General features: G+C 32.3%; 1 protein-coding gene across 1 annotated transcript; it reads right to left on the bottom strand.

The window, feature by feature from the left end:
• Positions 1-235: 235 nt before the first annotated feature.
• On the bottom strand, positions 236-2,964 carry LOC125578387. Its single transcript, XM_048740957.1, has 2 exons — positions 1,345-2,964; positions 236-1,215 (listed from the first exon to the last, which is right to left on the bottom strand). The coding sequence occupies exons 1-2, from the start codon at positions 1,964-1,966 to the stop codon at positions 506-508; spliced, it is 1,332 nt and encodes a 443-aa protein (XP_048596914.1). The 5' UTR covers positions 1,967-2,964; the 3' UTR covers positions 236-505.
• Between the last annotated feature and the right edge of the window lie 14,806 nt (positions 2,965-17,770).

The following is a 17,770-nucleotide window of genomic DNA, read 5'->3' as shown; positions in this document are numbered from 1 at the left end:
TTTTTTTCTCTCTCTCTTTTAAAGACAAGAGAAAGTCATTTTCACTTTAAGGTAATTATAAATTATTGCAATTAGTAACCAGCTTAACCAACCTTTGTTTTTTCATATTAAAACTAGCTTGATGAAATAACGATGTTTCTTAGGCTGTCTTAGTTATCATGTAATTTTTATCAAATCTTAAATGTGGATTACTATGTTTTTAAATAGTTGTTAGGTCGAGTTTGTAGAAATAAACTATTAAACTTATGAAATTAGTATGCGTTGGAAACGTAATATACCTTACAAGGAAGGAAGGAATGAACGTAATTGCGATTTTAGTAATGTCCGAATATCTATATGATGGACCACTTGGATGCTACATGTTGAGTTTTGTGCTATCGGAAGTAAATGCAATGTTTTCTTAGAACTCTTATGATTGGTTGTTCGCGTAGCTAGGTTTCTCCTATTTTTTTTTTTTAACACGAAATACTTATATTAAAATTAAAGACCCAATGGGCTAAGTCGGTTACAACTGGAGAGATTCTCGACGATAAAGCTGATAGACGAAAATAACTAAAACATGTCGAAAGATAGATGTGGCTAAGGAGAGAAGAGACCCATAGAGACACTTCACTTGTAGTCCTAAAGCTCGCGTTCGAAGAAACGCACATAGGTCGAAATCGACGTTGAATAGCCCAACTAATGGATTTTGAAAGCAAGAGTTCCGGGAAACTCCATAGAAGATAACAGCTCCGGTGGGAAAGTCGCAGAGATGACTCTGTGAAGAACCGTCGATGCTTGAGACGGCATAATGTGATGGAGACGCAACAATGACATAGAAACGAGCAAATCTGGCGTGTCCACACTCTTGCACAATAGTTTCTGCGACAAGGATAGGGATGGGGGCACCATAGGGCTGACTCTGTGAAGAACCGTCGATGCTTGAGACGGCGTAGTGTGATGGAGGCACAGCGATAACGTAACAACATGAAGAACTGGCGAGTCCACACTCTTGCACAGGACCGTAGAGCTGACTATGTGAAGAACCGTCGATGCTTGAGACGGCATAATGTAATGGAGACGCAGCAGTAACATAGTATCGAGAAAATCTGGCGAATCTACACTCTTGCACAATAGATCCAGCGACAAGGGAGAGAGGCGTTATACCGTCGGTTGAAGAGCTATGGATCTTTTGAGCGGTCGTAGCTTTAGACGAAAACTTCACTATGGAAGCTTCTGCATACAACCCAAAGCCCAAAAGATGGTCAAAGCTTTGTAGAATCTTGTCCGAGTATGACGGAAAGGAGGCGACATATATCTTAGTGGTATCAGTGGTACATGTAAGACGAAGTGTGACGATTGTACCGATGGTTGGTGAAGCGGCATACCGGTTCAGAGACGGTGAGATGCAGCGGTGAATCGCGAATCTATACCAAAGAGGAAACCACAAATGTGTTGGAGATGGTGACGAGGTGTTAAAACCGTTTCGATGTGAGCGGTGACTCCATATAAGAAAGTGAGTCGGAGCTTTTAACACCGCGAGATGAAGGGTGAGAGACTGCGGTGGCGTCGAGGTGAGAGTGTCGGAGGAGGACCGGAGTAGATCTACGACGGAGTGGAGTTCAGATCTGATGGATTCAAATCGACAGACAGGGGAGACTTGGCGGCGAGGAGTGGAAGGGAGCGGCGGAGACAGTAGAAGAGAGACAACAGACGGTGACCCCGACATGTACTCCATCGACGAGATGGGAGGCCTCGAATGACTGAGCCCGTCGAGAGATCTCCGAGGGTTGAAACGAGGCGGTGGTGACGCGGGCTGTCGAGAAGAACCGTACGTATCCATGGAAAGAACCGGAATCAACGAGTTGCAGAAAGAGATGCTGAAGCTTGAAACGAAAATGGAGCAAAAGAAAAGAAGAGAAGCGGAAGCAGAGCGGCGGAGGAGTCGACGCCGACGGCAAGGGGCACCGCCGGCGTCAAGAGACATGGCTTGTGGCGGCTTCTCGATTCCCGTGTCTGAGAGGTTTCGTGAGCTAGGGCGAACTCCCTCTTCAGATCAAACCTAAAACTTAGGTTTCTCCTATTTATTTCATCGTTATAGCTGGGCTTAGTGATGTAGATTCTTTTTTTACTGAAGATTCTTCTCATTTTCTGTACCTATCTCCCTACCTATTCATATAATTCGAATAGTTCTATCACCAAATAATGCAACGCGAAATATACACATAGATTTTTTTTAAAATTCGTTTGTGCAGATCTGTTTTATTTTCCAAATTGTTATTTTTATTGATCAAATGGGCCTAGCCCACCGCCGAAATCCGAGTACACCAAAGTACAAACCAAAAGCCCACAGAAAACTAAAAACGGCCGAAGCCCAAATAATGAAAATGACCCAAGACCCAAACATCTACGTCGGAGCTTGACCTAAACGCGCGTCAAAAAGGCATGGGATTTAACACGTGTAAGAATCTGGCTCATTCGCCCGCCACGCGTCGTCCGCCTCGACTTGAACGCCCCATCCTCGCACAGCCACCGACACTTACCACCGTCACCACGTTTCGCCGGAGCTCTGAGACTACAGAGCCTCCGTGAGACCATCGCTCTTCTACGCCGCCTTGTCTTCCCGCCGGAGAGTTCAATCGTTTGAACGAGATCTCTTCCGCCTATGAATCACCGGAAATCCTAGACAAGCAAAACGAGAGCCACCGCTATCCTCCTCTTCTACATTGTTACCGTCACCAGAGAGCTTCATCTTCTTGAGATTTCATCCGCTACGATCCACGAGCCCAAATCTGACCCACGAAACACATCAAACTTCATAACCTCGATCCAGTCACCACAACCCAAAAGACATGGAGTTCCACGACGGCAGCGCGGAGCTTTGTAAGCCTCCACTCTCCGTGACTAAAAGCCGACGAAGAAGGAACTGACTAAACCTCCTCTTCTCGAAAGCTAGAGTGGCGTCGGTGAAACTGAGAGAGCCTCCACCCCCCCCCCCCCCCCCCCCGCATAAGGACCGGCGATGATGGATCTAGGGTAGCCTCCATCTCCCGGATAATACCGACTGAACATGCAAGCCGCTCCATCTTCACCGAGAGCCTTCAAACGACCGTGCCGTTACTTCAAAGTCGAGCCACCTATGATGGAGAGTCTTGGCATCAGAGCTCCGACAAGGCAATCGTTGACGGGACTGTGAAGACGAAGCGGAGAGGACCAGAGACCATGAAGAAAAAAGTGCTCCGGTGACGGCACGGACATTCACGCGCCGACCGTACGCCGGAGTAGATCTGACTTCTCTCTCTTCTCCAAATATAGAGATACAAATTATGCAGCTAAAAGTCATAAAATATATAATATTGGTGTTTCATGTGTGATCCTTCAAACTATCTCTAATGGTTTACTATATTTTTCCTCTAAAATAAAATAATTTTGTAATAAAGTTGGATGTTACTTCAATAGTATTATATTTTAGACTGAAAAATATAGTGATGAACAAAGAAAAAACAAATTATTCTATATATAGAATAAACCTATTTTTTACTCTATTATATAGTAAAAATAGAATAATGTTGAACTATTTTTATTTCAAATTTTATTCTATAGCTAAAAATATAGTGGGATTAAAGATGCTCGTAAAACTAAGTAAGGAAATTTACAACTGTGTCAGCCAATTACTGGCTTAGGAAAAAACCTCAATGTTTTGTAGATACTGTGATATCTAACTTCCTTTTTTAATTGGATGCGATATCTCCTTTTATTAGTACTAATAAAAAATTTGCCACCCAAAAAATACTAGTCGAAAATAAATTTCCCTGTTTTTTTTGTCGGGAAATAAATTTCTCTGTTATATTTTTGGATTAGCTTGATGCTTATTGTTCATGTGTCAAGCATTTTCCAGGTTTCTCCCTCCATATATGTAGTTATTATAGTTTTGGCTCATTTTCTATGGATGGTAATAATTTATAGAATATATCGTGCAATTAAACGTAACTCTATGACATTCTAACTGGTGTTACCCATTACACACAGTTGGTTAATCAAAAACGAGTTCCGTAGTTAATAATTTATCTTTATAAGCTCTACTGGATCGTGAAGTGTTCATCATTTTAAACTAGTGTTATTGTGCTGTTTTATTAATTTTTGCTGGTAATAAATTACTAAGAACAACCTTATCGATAAAAAACTACTAGTATTTCTTTGAAAAGTCATATTAATACTATAATTATCTAAGTAGATTTTAATTTTTAATATTATCTGAATCAATCACTAAATGAGATGTGTTTTCATTTTGAGAACATCAGATTATATTAGAAATTCAAACTTAGTCTGAGACTAGATCCAAACCAAAGAGTTTGTTACACAGACAAAATTTTGCAGAGGCATTAGCATACCGTTAAATATTCTGAGAATGATACCAAACTGAAAAGAAAGAAAAAAACGATAGATGATTTGATGTTCGATAACACTCCAAAAAGTTCCACCGATCTTTGATTTGTAGAGATGAATTCAAGTGAAATGTGTTAAATAAAGTTTTAGACCGTATCTAAATATTTTTAAAAAAAAATTTAAACTCTTCCCCACTCTCTCTCATGCTTTTATATAAAATAAATTTATTTATTAGAAATCCTTTGAGAACCTAAGTGATATAGCTGCTCTAATATTTGAGTTAGCTTATTCAGACACATTCTCTGAACATATAACCGATCACTTTATATAAGGTTTCCCTTAATAATGATTCGTAGAACTGAGAAAAGCCAGTAAAAATAGGGAAAACCTATTTTCTAAGCTAACCATACCACACAATCAATCCAAAAATAATCTGCAAATTTACTAGCTCTGAATATTACTGATGCGCTCAGCAGTAGTTTTTACTTTGAATATATAAAGAAAATCCACAAATTTTGTTATTTAAACCATATCTAATAGCTTTATTGTTATTTTTAGTAAAAAAACCACATTTATGATTTCTCTTGAATATTTTCTTTCAATGAATCAAACATCAACAAAAATAAATAACATGATTTAAAAATGAGAAATTACATCTAATAGCTAAGAAAAAAAATCAAAATTAAAAAAAAGATTTTGAGTAGTCTTCACGCGCTAAAAATATTTTCTCTGGATTTCTTTTCGGCGTTTTCGTTTCAGAGGTCACCGTCCGTGAAGAGGCATCTCTTCTAGTTATTGTGTTTATCGTAACAGTTTTTCATTGACGGTGGTTTACAATCCGGCGGAGACGCATCTCTTCTTTTCCTAGATCCGGAATAGTCTATGTTGCGGTGTACCACGAAGTGAGCTCCGGCTCTGGTGGCTCGTTGGACTCAACAGTAGGCGCTCTGTACTTGAGGACGTGCGGAGGCTCGCTAAAGTTCGCTAGTTAGCTCATCGGGGCCAGAGTTTTTACTCCGACGTTTTGGGAGGGTTTCAGCGAAAGCAGTTCTTACGGTAAAATGGTGGTTTCTTCAGTGGGGTGGCCTTTTGAAGCTTGGATCTACTCTTGGAAGGTTGATTTTGTATATGTGCGTTGAATCTAGGTTACGAGAGACGACGAAGCGACATCGGATGCGCCGAAGATGGAGAGCAGAGTCGGACTTGGTGAATCTGACAACGTGGCCGCGAGACATTTCTGAGAGTAACCCCAAATTTGAAGTTTCACTGTAAATAGATCTAGTTGCTGGTTCTGGACACGCCGGCGACGAGAAGTTTCAGAAATGTCGGATCTGACAGGTGGCTCGGTCCACCAAAGATAGAAGCTATGTGCTTCAAGTCTTCTTCCCCACACTTGTTTCTTCCTCTGTAGTGTCTGTTCATGCCAATGCCTTTTTTGAGGATTTTTAATTATTATTAAAAAAAATCAAAATTCACAAATTAATCAAATTTTTATTCTCTTTTCTCTTTTCTATTTCTATCTCTCTCTATCCTCTTTCTTAATAACTAATTTTAATTATTTTTTGGTTATTTCACAAATAATCCTTTTAAAATCACCCAGTGACCAGCTATATATTATCATGGGGTGCGTTGCTTTATATTTTCCAAAAGTATAAGATGTGCTAAAGGGTCTTTCCGTTGATGGACAGGTTGATTGACCCATCCATTTTCGGGCCAGGTTGTTCTAAAATTATCTGACACAAAGCTATGGTTCCGTATGAATCCATATAAAAACAAACATTGCTTTGGTCCCTCCATCTCACTCCCTTGTATCTCCACCGTTGTTCCTGACCAACATTTATTGATATTCGGGATTACTAATTTAATCAATACACGAAGCTTGAACAGCTTGTTCTGTCCCGTAAGATTTGAATTGATAGTTATATCTGGTCATAGCAATAACTTTAGGCTTAGAGCATGATTATTAGTTAGAAACCACGTCAGTTTCTAAAAGAAAAAAAATTAATATTTCATCTGTTTCTTATTACTTGATGTTTTACTACAATACATAAATATTAAGAAAAAATATTTTTTATCAAAAGCATCATTAAATTATACTCCCTCCGTTTCAATATAGATGATGTTTTAAAAGGTTTGTTTTGTTTCAATTTACATGAAGTTTTGAGATTTTAATGAAGTTTTGAAATTTTAAGGTTAACTTTAACTTTATTGGAAACTGTTCAACCAATTAGATTTTGCAGTCTTTTTTATAATTAGTTAACTAAATTTAAAATTATATTTTTTAAATATTTTTCTAGAGAAATGTAATTTTCTTAATCTTTGAGCACTATTACAAAACATCAAGTATTATGAAACAGAGGGAGTAATATAAAATTAATTTATTTAATTATAAATAAAAATAAAAATAATCCAGTTGGTTATACAGTTTTTTGATAAAGTTAAAGTTACATAGATTTGTGTAAACTTCATCTATTATAAACAATAAAAAGAAATTTTAAACCTGTTGTTAGAAGTTTTACAGTGAGAGTTTTTGTATACTATATTTCCTAATTTAACTAATTTTTCTTTTTTCTTAAAAAATAAATACTCTCTCTAGATACTATTAATGAAGATGTTCTTATAAGAGAGCAACTCCATTAGTCATTTTTGTTAGGGTATCTAAGGATTATAAAATTAAAAAATATAGATAAATAAGAGAGAGTAACAACTGGTTCGTTGCAAGAATCTTTGTTCGGACATTTTAAAACTTCTGTTTCCATCTGGCTTCGTGTTAATGGTCATTTGGTTTTATTAATTAAAAAAAATTATTTTAATTTTTTGAAACCTTATGGGGAGTTCTAACCAATAAGGATGCGCTTATATATAGCCTAATATAAGAGTGTTTACATAAAATGAAGGAGGTAATTCCCTATTCAGTTTTTTGGAAGCATAAATATTCTAATATAATGGAAAATAAAGTACTCAACAAATTTAAATGTGAACATACCTGTGCTTGGAAGCGAACAAGGTACTAATCCAAATTTAAGATGGACCTAAGAACGTATGGATAAAAAAACCTGATTATCGCAGCTAATATTTCGGTCTTTGATGTTCCTAATCAAGTCCTCTATTTACGCACCATCGGTCCATCACCTCTTGATGGACGTAGGCCAAATTTTGTTTTATATTAAAATAAAATTTCCATTTTCAACCAAATATAAGACATCAAGTCATCAACCTTGGCCAATCCAAATGCACTGCGTGCGTCTGGCAAAACAATTGTATACTGCAAACATTTTTATTGTTATTAATTAGGTTATTAGTGATTTAAACCTCCAACTATTTTCAAATCGGATGAAAAACCTTTAAATAATTAATGCGATATGTTTTAAAACTATATGGGGGAATATCTAATGAAATGCAGCTTAAATAGCACGAACCATATACTTATGTATGCTTACTATGGATATGCACAATTGGTTATTGTGATTATATTCTCTTTTGGGGTCAGATTTTTATAATTTATTCAGTCAGTCTGGTCTAGCTAGTAAACTCGGAATTGATTTTTTGTTTATATATCATATATTTAATACAAACATAAGATCTGCAGTTATCATCTAAGATGCAAAATATCATTACATATCTAGTTCTGATTCTAAAGTTATCATGTTATTCAAATGATGAGTAGCATACAAACTAATGATTTAATATCTATGAAATATCACCAGGAAAATCAAATAATATATTGTTATAACAAGAGTTTTTTAATTTGCTAAATAATAGTAAATACTATTCATAAAATGGAACAAAGTTTTGGTTACAACATTGTTGAACCAGAGTAGCTTAAAAAGTTATTATGGTTTTAGAAGCCGCAATTCTTTTCAAAAAAACTCCTAAGAAACCAAAGAATTAACGTCTAAGACAACCACAAATGGTGATCTTGAGGCTAATTATAACAAGAGTTAGATTGATCAGCAACCACTCATAAGATAACACTCTTCAAGCTATCAAGTTTAGTGAAATGTTTTTGAAGAGAACCGGTCTAAATCTGAATCATTATATATATAAATGAAGATTCAAGAGGAGATCTTCTTTTAAAATAATGTGAAAGCACAAAGGTGCCTTTCATTATATACTAATAAAAATGATCACCACCACTGCGGTCGGGAGAATATATGCGTTCCATATTTTTAGTCCATACTATTACTCTCATAACCGAGTTTCCTTATTTTCTATATAACCAACAAGAAACAATTCTTCAGTCAAAAACAAAACCAGTAACAATTCTATTAGAGTTTATTTTATTGTATAGGAAACTTGCACGTGCGTGTTTGTGTATACAGTATAAACCGAAATTTTTGGTGATGTAGTGGGAGTGCATTTGACACATAAAGAAGAGAAACATCATCGTCATCATATCATATGATGCAGCAAAGTGTTAATTGGTTGTTGAGCTAATATTCTCTTTTGTTGGAAGTGGTCCTTAGTTTTGTGTCTGTGGTCCATCAGACGATTTACAAACTGTCTTTAAATTTGTTTCCTAATCTTAAAATGTCTCCAAAGTTAACTAATTAAGGTTTCGATCTAACAGAAACGAGAAAAGCTGCTTTGAATATTTCTTCCATGTTACTTCTTTCCTTGTGGTCCTTCATATCATGTTTCTTTTGTTGTTTTCTCTATTCTTAGGCTTACCAAAATGAAACAGAGATGAGAAAGCATAAAAGATAGAAAAGAACAAACTCTCCGGTACTTCATGTGGGCCTGACACGGATTATACTTTCAACCCGGTGATTCCATTAATTGGGCATTTTTTTTTTTGAAAAAGGCTTCATTGCGCATGTCATATAATAAATATTAGGTTAAGATCCGCATATTATTTTATGTATTATATATTTTTTTATATTATAAAATAATAAGCATATATTGAATAACATATATAATTAAACTGGTGTGAACATATAAATAAATTTTATTAACCCAAACAATAATTGTTTTCTATTTAATATGATATATAATTACATTTAAATAATATCAACATATATAGTATATTTTTAATATAAATATTTCTAAATTATGGATCACAAAATTTGAATGTGAGACTTTTAACAGTTTTAATAATTTATAGTCGTTATAAGAAATTCAAAATATAACATAAGGAAAAATCTAAATTTTTATAATATGGTTATTTAATTTATTTTAATAGTTTAAAATTAAACAAATATGATAGAAGATACACTAATTTTTATTAAATCTTTATTATTCAAAATAATTAATTGTCATATATATTTTAGCCATATTAGGCAATTTCGTAATTTTTATTTAAAGAAATAATAAAAAACTTAATAATGAATTCATGGTTAGTTTAAGGGATAAAAATCTTATTATATAGATGGACCAACATATTTTTCTAAGTGTTCTAAGGATAAATGATAGTGATGACACGTGGTTACAAAAAAAATGTTGCAATGCTTCTCAATTAATATATAAGTGATAAGAAATTTGGAGTCGTTAAGCAAAGAAAAAAGTATACAGAAGATGATGTCAAAAAATTAATTATAGTAATTTGAAAACCATTTTGTGACAGAAAAAAAAAACAAATTTAGGGCTAATTTTGTTTGGATTCTTAAAACATTTTGGACAAAAATATATAATCCTTCAGACAAAAACTAATCAAGTTTAGTTACATAAACACATACTCTTTTAATGCATAACTTTTTTATTAACTATGGATGTTAATCAGGAACAATATTTTAATTTATTCACAAACACTATAAATGTATGTATTCTTACGGATTATAGTTTTTATGTTTGATTAATTAAAACCTTTGATTTAAATGCTTTTTGAAGACTTTTGAAAAATATATAAATTGTTGATCTATTACTATTAAACCAATTTATTATCAAATGGTTAAACTTTATATTAATATATTTAACTTATTAAGGCAAAAAAGATATGTATATAATCAAATATAGTTTTTTAAAAATAATTCAATTCTACTATTTCTGTTTTAGTTTAATTGATGTTTAAATAAAATGTTGTTATAAAATAAGTGATGTTCCCACCATTTTTGATAAATTTTAATATCGTTTAACATTTGTGATTACTTAGATAATACTACATTTTATTAGTTAAATTAATTTTATTTAGTGGTATTTTATATAGTCAAGATATTTTTATAAAAATTAATATTTTAATGTGTACACTAATTATAAACATCAACTAAAATGAACAAAGAGAGTACTTCATTTTTATATGATTTGGGTTGTATAGCAACTCCTGTTAAACGTGGCCTAACTGTGATCGTTTGTTGTGAGCTGTCCCGCTGGCCGCTATGCAAAGTCAAATATTATTTAATTTTCCTGGAATAAAAGTTAGGTTTTTCTGATTTACTTCATGATTTGTTGACCAAAAAGCTGGGAACATCTTCTTGTATGTTGCATGGAAACTCGGTTGAAGGTACATTTCACGTTTTAGAAATGTATTGGAATCGAAATCTCTCGGAAACTCACGGAAACGCATTGGAAACTCGTTTCTTAAAAATCTCAGTTTAGAAACTTAGTGGAAACTTGCGTTTCTATTTTGAAAACTCGCATTTCTGTTTTGGAAACTTCCGTTTATGTTTTGGAAACGCTTGAACTTTCCAATTGGTTATGATTTGCTATTATGATTTTTATTTTAGATAAATTATTTAATATTTAAGTACTGAATTTTTGTTATATTTAACCAAGTTGCTTTGGTCTAGTGGTATAGGAGTTCCAGCTGGAGTGCCCGCCCCTGGGTTCGAGCCTTGGCCACTGCAGAATTTACATATGGGCTGCAGCATCCGAGACCGAAGACCGTTACACGGTGAGCCACATGGTGACGCCCTGGCAGCGTCCTTGCTCACTTCGGTCTCTAGTCTGGACCACCTCGGTGGGGCCAGGATACTCGGTTAGAAAAAAAAATATATATATACAAATATATTTGACTTGACACATTTGGTTTGTGCGTTGTGCCAAGAATTTTTGTTTTTGTTTTCACATTCTTTTTGGTGTTTAAGAGTGTCAAGAAATATAGATGTGCTGGTATGTACGTGACACATGTGCCCGTATGGCCATATGCATTTTTTTCTTTTTAATCATTTTTATTGGTGAACTATTTCTTATCATATCAAAAAAAGGAAAACATATTCCTTTTTCCATTTTCGACAAAGATATCATTCTTTTTCTTATCTGAACGAAATGTGTTTTATTTGGAGATTAAATTCGAGAAAAAGTATAGTTTCAAAACATTCGAGTGAACATGATGATGTTTTTTTTTTGGGGTCAAATGTTGTCTTTCATCTTTTCTACAAGCAAAAATCAATTAATTAAGTTTGCAGGGACCGAGGAAGATAATGATTTATTATCTAATTTAAATTGAATTATGCGGATATTTGTCTCATTCACTCTCCACTGTCGAGGCTTACAACTATTTATTTTAATGGTTCACTCTATTTTTCTTCACCGTAAAATAAAATAAATTTATAATAGAGTTGAATTATATTTCAATAATATTTTATTTTAGAATGAAAAATATAATAATGAAATTTTTTTTTTTTTACTTTATATATAAAGTAAATTCATTTTTATTCTATTATAAAGTAAAAAATAAAATATCATTAGAACCATTTCACTTTAAATTATATTTTAGATTGGAAGATAGAATAGAATTTGAAAATGCTCTAAAAATAATTAACCTAATAAACATTGGTACGCGTTACAAGTTATTCATTATCTTTCAAAGAATCTGTTGAATGTTTATAACATATTATCTTAAGTATTTTTTTTAAAAACATATATTTTAAGTTAGATATTTATTTCCACATGCTACTAAATTTGAATTGGTTGTGTTCAGAATGAAACAAAAATCCAATGATAAATTATTTTAAAAACGTTTATTAAAAAATCAAAATAAATTAAAAGTGTTCAAACTGAAAAATTATGAACTCAAAAAGAACATAGTACAAATGTGAAAACTTTGATTTTATGCCGATTTTATGTGTTTATAAATGTCTCCTTTTGGCAAAGTATTTCTTAATTATAATCAAATACGATGATTTTTTTTTCTAGCGGAGTTAACTCCTTTTGACTGCCTCTTCTTTAACTGAGCCGAATTCAGTTTACACTGTGGATTTTGTCAAGAAATATAATTCATTTCCAACACATGCTTGTTATCAACACTTCATGTAATTTTCTAGAGTCGAAATACAAATGTCGTTTTGGGCATGTTACATTCCGATTTTTGGTATACAATGAAATATTTATACAAAAATAATTAGTTTATCTATGTTATCAAATTGCACATATTTTCAATTACTTATATTATATGTAATAACTAGAGAGCTAAGAGGAATAAGCAGGATTAGTAATAAAATGATATGTCGCAAACCATGCGACATAAGATAAACACACAAAAATTGCAATATTAATAAATAAATCTTTAAAATTTCTAAAAAATTAATGTGTTGACAATCATTCAGATAATATGACCTACAAGCGTAGTGAGCACTGAGCAGGCGAAGACTCACTTAGAAGGTGGTCAATGCATTAAGGTATCTTCAACCTCACTCAATTTTTTACTCTAAAATGAAGTAAAATGAAAAATAAAGTAAAAAAACATTCCAACAATACTCCATAAATGGAATCATCTATTTTTTATTCGTTCATTACTCCATTATGGATTAAGGTTTGAGCATTTTAATTCAATATTTCATTTTACTTAATTTTTGCAAGAGAAAATAAAATTGTATGTTGGAGTTACTCTTTATACCCATTTGCTCTTTTGTTACCATTTATCTAAATATTTGTTCAATACAATAATGAGATACATATTAATCAACCTGGTTTTGCATACCAGTTATAATGGTTGGATAAATATATATATATATATATATATATATATATTTTTTTTTTTTTTTGACATCAAAAAGTATGTACAGATTCATGTAGACTCTGTAAACCAAAGTGGCAACTTTGCATCCATGTGTACGACGAACGACGGTTGTATCCGAGCACTGCGTGCCAAGGGATCCGCCATTTTATTCTCCGTCCTAGAAACATGAACGATTTCCGAGTTGGTGAAACGTCTTCTCAAAGGCTTAATATCCTTCAGGTAACTTTCAAATGCTGGTCATTTCTCTGGTTCCGAAACCATCTTCACCAGTTGAGAATAATCTGTTGCAAACAAAAGGTAAATGAATTTTTTTTAGGTGAATGAAGTCTTTTGTAGCTCTTTTCAAATATGTTGTGATTAGTCTCTTTTGGTTTGTCTAACTCAATGAATCTTTTAATGGTCAAGCTAACGATGGTTCCCGAATCGGTGATCATGATGTCACTCGTAGATTCATAACCGGTAAAGGTCAATAGAAGATGAATTTTGATTGTCAAATCAAAGAGTACGAGAAACGAAATAGAGGTGTAACATCCCGAGTTATGATATATGAAAAGACTTAAGAGAATTGATTTGGCTATCTATGTCATCAAAGTTGACTTACTTTTTCCGTCACACATCCGTTTAGAACTTCAGAGTTAATCGTGCTTGAGCTGGAGTAGTGGAAGGATGGTGACTTATTGGGAAGTGATTTGCGATACCGTGTGATTGAGGCCAAAACACGGAGAAAGGTCGGGTGGTGTTTGCAGGGTCAGTAAATAATGATTTCGAGCATTTGGAAAAATTAACGCACGCCCGTCAAACGGGATGGGATCTACGGGCCGAGAGAGCGGACGTGGGTGGTCTATTAGCCGTGGACGGTCGGGGCGTTACAAGAAGACACAAGTAAACGTAGTAATTTAAACAAAGAATCATATCAGTTATATGATTTTGTACATAAACGAATAATCAAAGGAAAAGTGTCCAATGATCACCAGCATAGAATGTTAGAATCGTATGAACTCACATTTTCACGCTAAAAATGGGCCGCAGTTTTGGGACTTATGGGCTGAGTTACGTAATACGTACATTCAACTTTCAAGCACGTCACTCTTAAGCGCAGTGAACAACTCCTCTTCGGTCTTCAGCTAACAAAAATCCTCATCCGTTTGACGCCTCTTAACTTCTTTGGATTATTGTCCACGTAACTACTTCAAATTATAAAGTATTAATACAATAATATTATTAAATATATTGAAATATATCTATCTTATCAAAGTAAAAATACTTTAAATTTTTGTTTGAGAACATAGATAACAATTAAAAAAATAGTGCTGTTTGAAAACATAGACAGAAATAAGTTATGAAAAAAATAATAAAATTATTCTATTAAAAAAAAAAGAGAAATTGCACCCTATAGCTATACAAAAAAACCCAAATTAGATAACTAACCAAAATCCTCTTCTCTTTCTTCCATCATCTTCCTATCTCTCTCTCTACTCTCACTCTATAAATCTAATTTTAGTATATTTTTTGGCTATTTCACAAATTCTCCCTTAAAAAAATTGGAAGTGTATTACATTATATTAAAAAATAATGAGTTTATGTTACTTGATATACATATTCGAATCAAAATAATAATTTAAAATTAATTTATATCAAAAATTCATTCAAAATTATACATATATTCAAAAGGGAAATTACCACAAATAGCACATTCATAGTATCACTTTTCATATTTACACTAACCACTTATACCTTCACTTTTAATGAAGGGTAAAAGACAATTATACCCTTAGGGTTAACTAATCTAGACTTAGGGTTAACTAATCTAGACTTAGGGTTTAGAGTTGAGGGGTGATGTAGAGCTTTTGGAATGTAAAATTTAGGATTCTAATTAATATATAAATAAATACTTAAAAATATATAAAATTTTTAAAAAATAGTTTCAAACATAATTTTAGTTTTTCAAAAAGAAATTTGAAAAAAACAAATTTCGAAAAAAAACAATTTCAATTTTTTTTTTTGACAGCAAAAAAAAATTATTTATTTAAATAATGATTTATTTTATATATAAATAACAAAGGCATAAGAGTCTTTTGCCACTTAATGAAGAAGGTATTTTTGAAAATATCTCCTTAATGGTGGTAAAAATGAAAAGTGGTACCATGAAAGTGGTAAACATGTAATTTCCCCTATTCAAAATTTGATTTTTACTAACATATTTTCCAATAACCATTATAAAAATATTTTCAACATATATAAGAAAAATACAATACAAAGCCCAATTTCAAACACCAACCTAAATTATAGTTTTTATATTTCACAATGAAATTTAAAAATATAATATATGTGATTATTTATATGATTGTACGTATAAAATATTATTAATTATAAGAAAAATTATTTGATGGTACATATAAAATACAATTAATTATATGATAACACATATTTTTGTAACCTATGATGACACATATAGGATATATAATAGTGATTAGGGTGGGCATTCGGGTCCATTTTCGGGTCTGTTTGAAATTTCATGTTCGGTTCAGATCTTTGAGGATTCGGTTCGGATTTGGATAACCAATTTAAATTATTTTAAAAAATTTAAAATTTATTACATGCTTTAATTTTTTAAAAATCTATAAACAATAGAATATATTACATATAAATTTGAATAACATATGTTAGAGTACGTAACTTAACATATAAATTGGTTTGGTTAAAAATTTTGGATAGAGAATTAATAACTATTTAAGTATTTTTGGAGTTTTGAGTATATTTTAACTATTTTAGATATTTACGTTTGATTATTTGTATATATTTTTAAGTATTTAAACGAACTGAAAAGTATCATATATATTCTGGATGTTTTTATATATATTAAATCTAAAAGTAATTAATATATATAAGTATATAAATCTATTTTGGATACCCAAAATACTTCAGTTCAGATCGGATTAGATTTCAATTTTTCAAATACCAAAATTTTGAATAATTCATATATTTAATCAATTTCGGCTTGGATTTGGTGTTACTTATTCGGATTGGGATCAGTTTGATTCTTCGAATTCGGATTTTTTGCCTAACTAGTGACATAAAAAAACAAATAGCATCATATTTTTAAAAAATACATCCGCGACGCGCGGATCAAAATCTAGTAAAGTATTAAAACAAGAGTGATTACACTAAGGAATACTTTTTGACTTTCAATTATACCTAGAAACACTTCTTACATGTGACACACTTTGTTGTGGGCAGCGAAAAATTATGGACACTTTTGCCCTTAATGGAAACGACACTTGTGGACATTCAGGTAATATGTAGACGGGTGATGCGTGGATGGGTGATTTGTGGACGGGTGATGCGTGGTTGGGTGATTTGTGGACAGGTGATGTGTAGATGAGTGATGAGTAATATGTGGACATGCGATGTTAATGTGTTTATAATAGATAATGTGGACAAAATCTTTATTTTGATTCCATAAAACTATACAACAATACGTAACATGGACTCATGTTACTTAAATTATGCTACAAAACATGGACACTGACTATGTTATCAAAATCCTCACCAAAAGAAAAAAAAATGATTTTGTCCATATCTAACTTCTTTATTTTGATACGTCAAGTTGTGGACCGATACAAAGCCAATACATATGTTTTTGATACAATTGGCTATCACTGCCAAGAACTTCTAAGGGATACCATTGATTTGCATAGAAACGCTTCTATTTTTTTATTCTTCTCTTCCGTATGGACATCCTGAGATTCATTATAAAAAATAATATTGAAGTTCTAAATCCCACTAACCAACGATTTGAACGGCTTTCTCCTTAGATTTAGTACCACCACTAACGAGAGTGAAGCAGTGGGTTCGTCGTCTCCAACACGAGCATTTGAATTCTTCAGCCCAATTGATAAATTATTTCTAATTAAACTTTAATCAAGATGAGAAAGAGATAATATTGTGAGTATGAGCGGAGAGAAAAATCGAAAAAGCGTTGACTTTATGTCGGAGAGTAATAGATCTTGCATGTCAGAGATTTTTGATCTAAGGGATCTTCGCTTTGTCATGATGTGGAAGGATGCAAATTTGATTACAGTTGAATTTAGATCATGAGATAATGAATAGAATTGAAGGAATATTGCCCATGTCCAGAACTAATTTATAATTAATTTATAATTCTGTTAAGATGTTCATGTTCACAACTAATTTATGATTATGTTATCCACGTCCACATTTAATTTTATTTACACATTAATCTTTTCATAATATATATATGTGAAAATGAATCTTAAAAGATAGAGAATTTTGTATATAGTTTATTATGACAATTATTTTTTATTTAATATATTTTAAAATTTGAGATAAAAATAAATGAAAACATAAAGTAGGATAAAAAAATAAGAAGAAAAGATAGATTATCTTTAGTTTAAGATCATAAAAGTCTTTTTAGCAAAGTAAAATGTATTTCAAGTGATAAGTGTTTTGTAGTGTAATTAAAATGTGATAAAATGTCTCTAGATGAAAAAA

The sequence above is a fragment of the Brassica napus genome, chromosome A9 (genome assembly GCF_020379485.1).
Source record: "Brassica napus cultivar Da-Ae chromosome A9, Da-Ae, whole genome shotgun sequence".
NCBI lineage: Eukaryota > Viridiplantae > Streptophyta > Magnoliopsida > Brassicales > Brassicaceae > Brassica > Brassica napus.
Note: the sequence above shows the minus strand (reverse complement) of the source record. Positions and strands in the feature narration are given on the sequence as shown.

Excerpts from the sequence above, each read along its gene's own strand:
- LOC125578387 (XM_048740957.1), bottom strand. The coding sequence starts at position 1,966 with ATGTCTCTTGACGCCGGCGGTGCCCCTTGCCGTCGGCGTCGACTCCTC. Across the intron at positions 1,216-1,344 it reads TGCCGCTTCACCAACCATCG|AAGCTTCCATAGTGAAGTTT; the intron begins GTACAATCGTCA and ends GGTTGTATGCAG.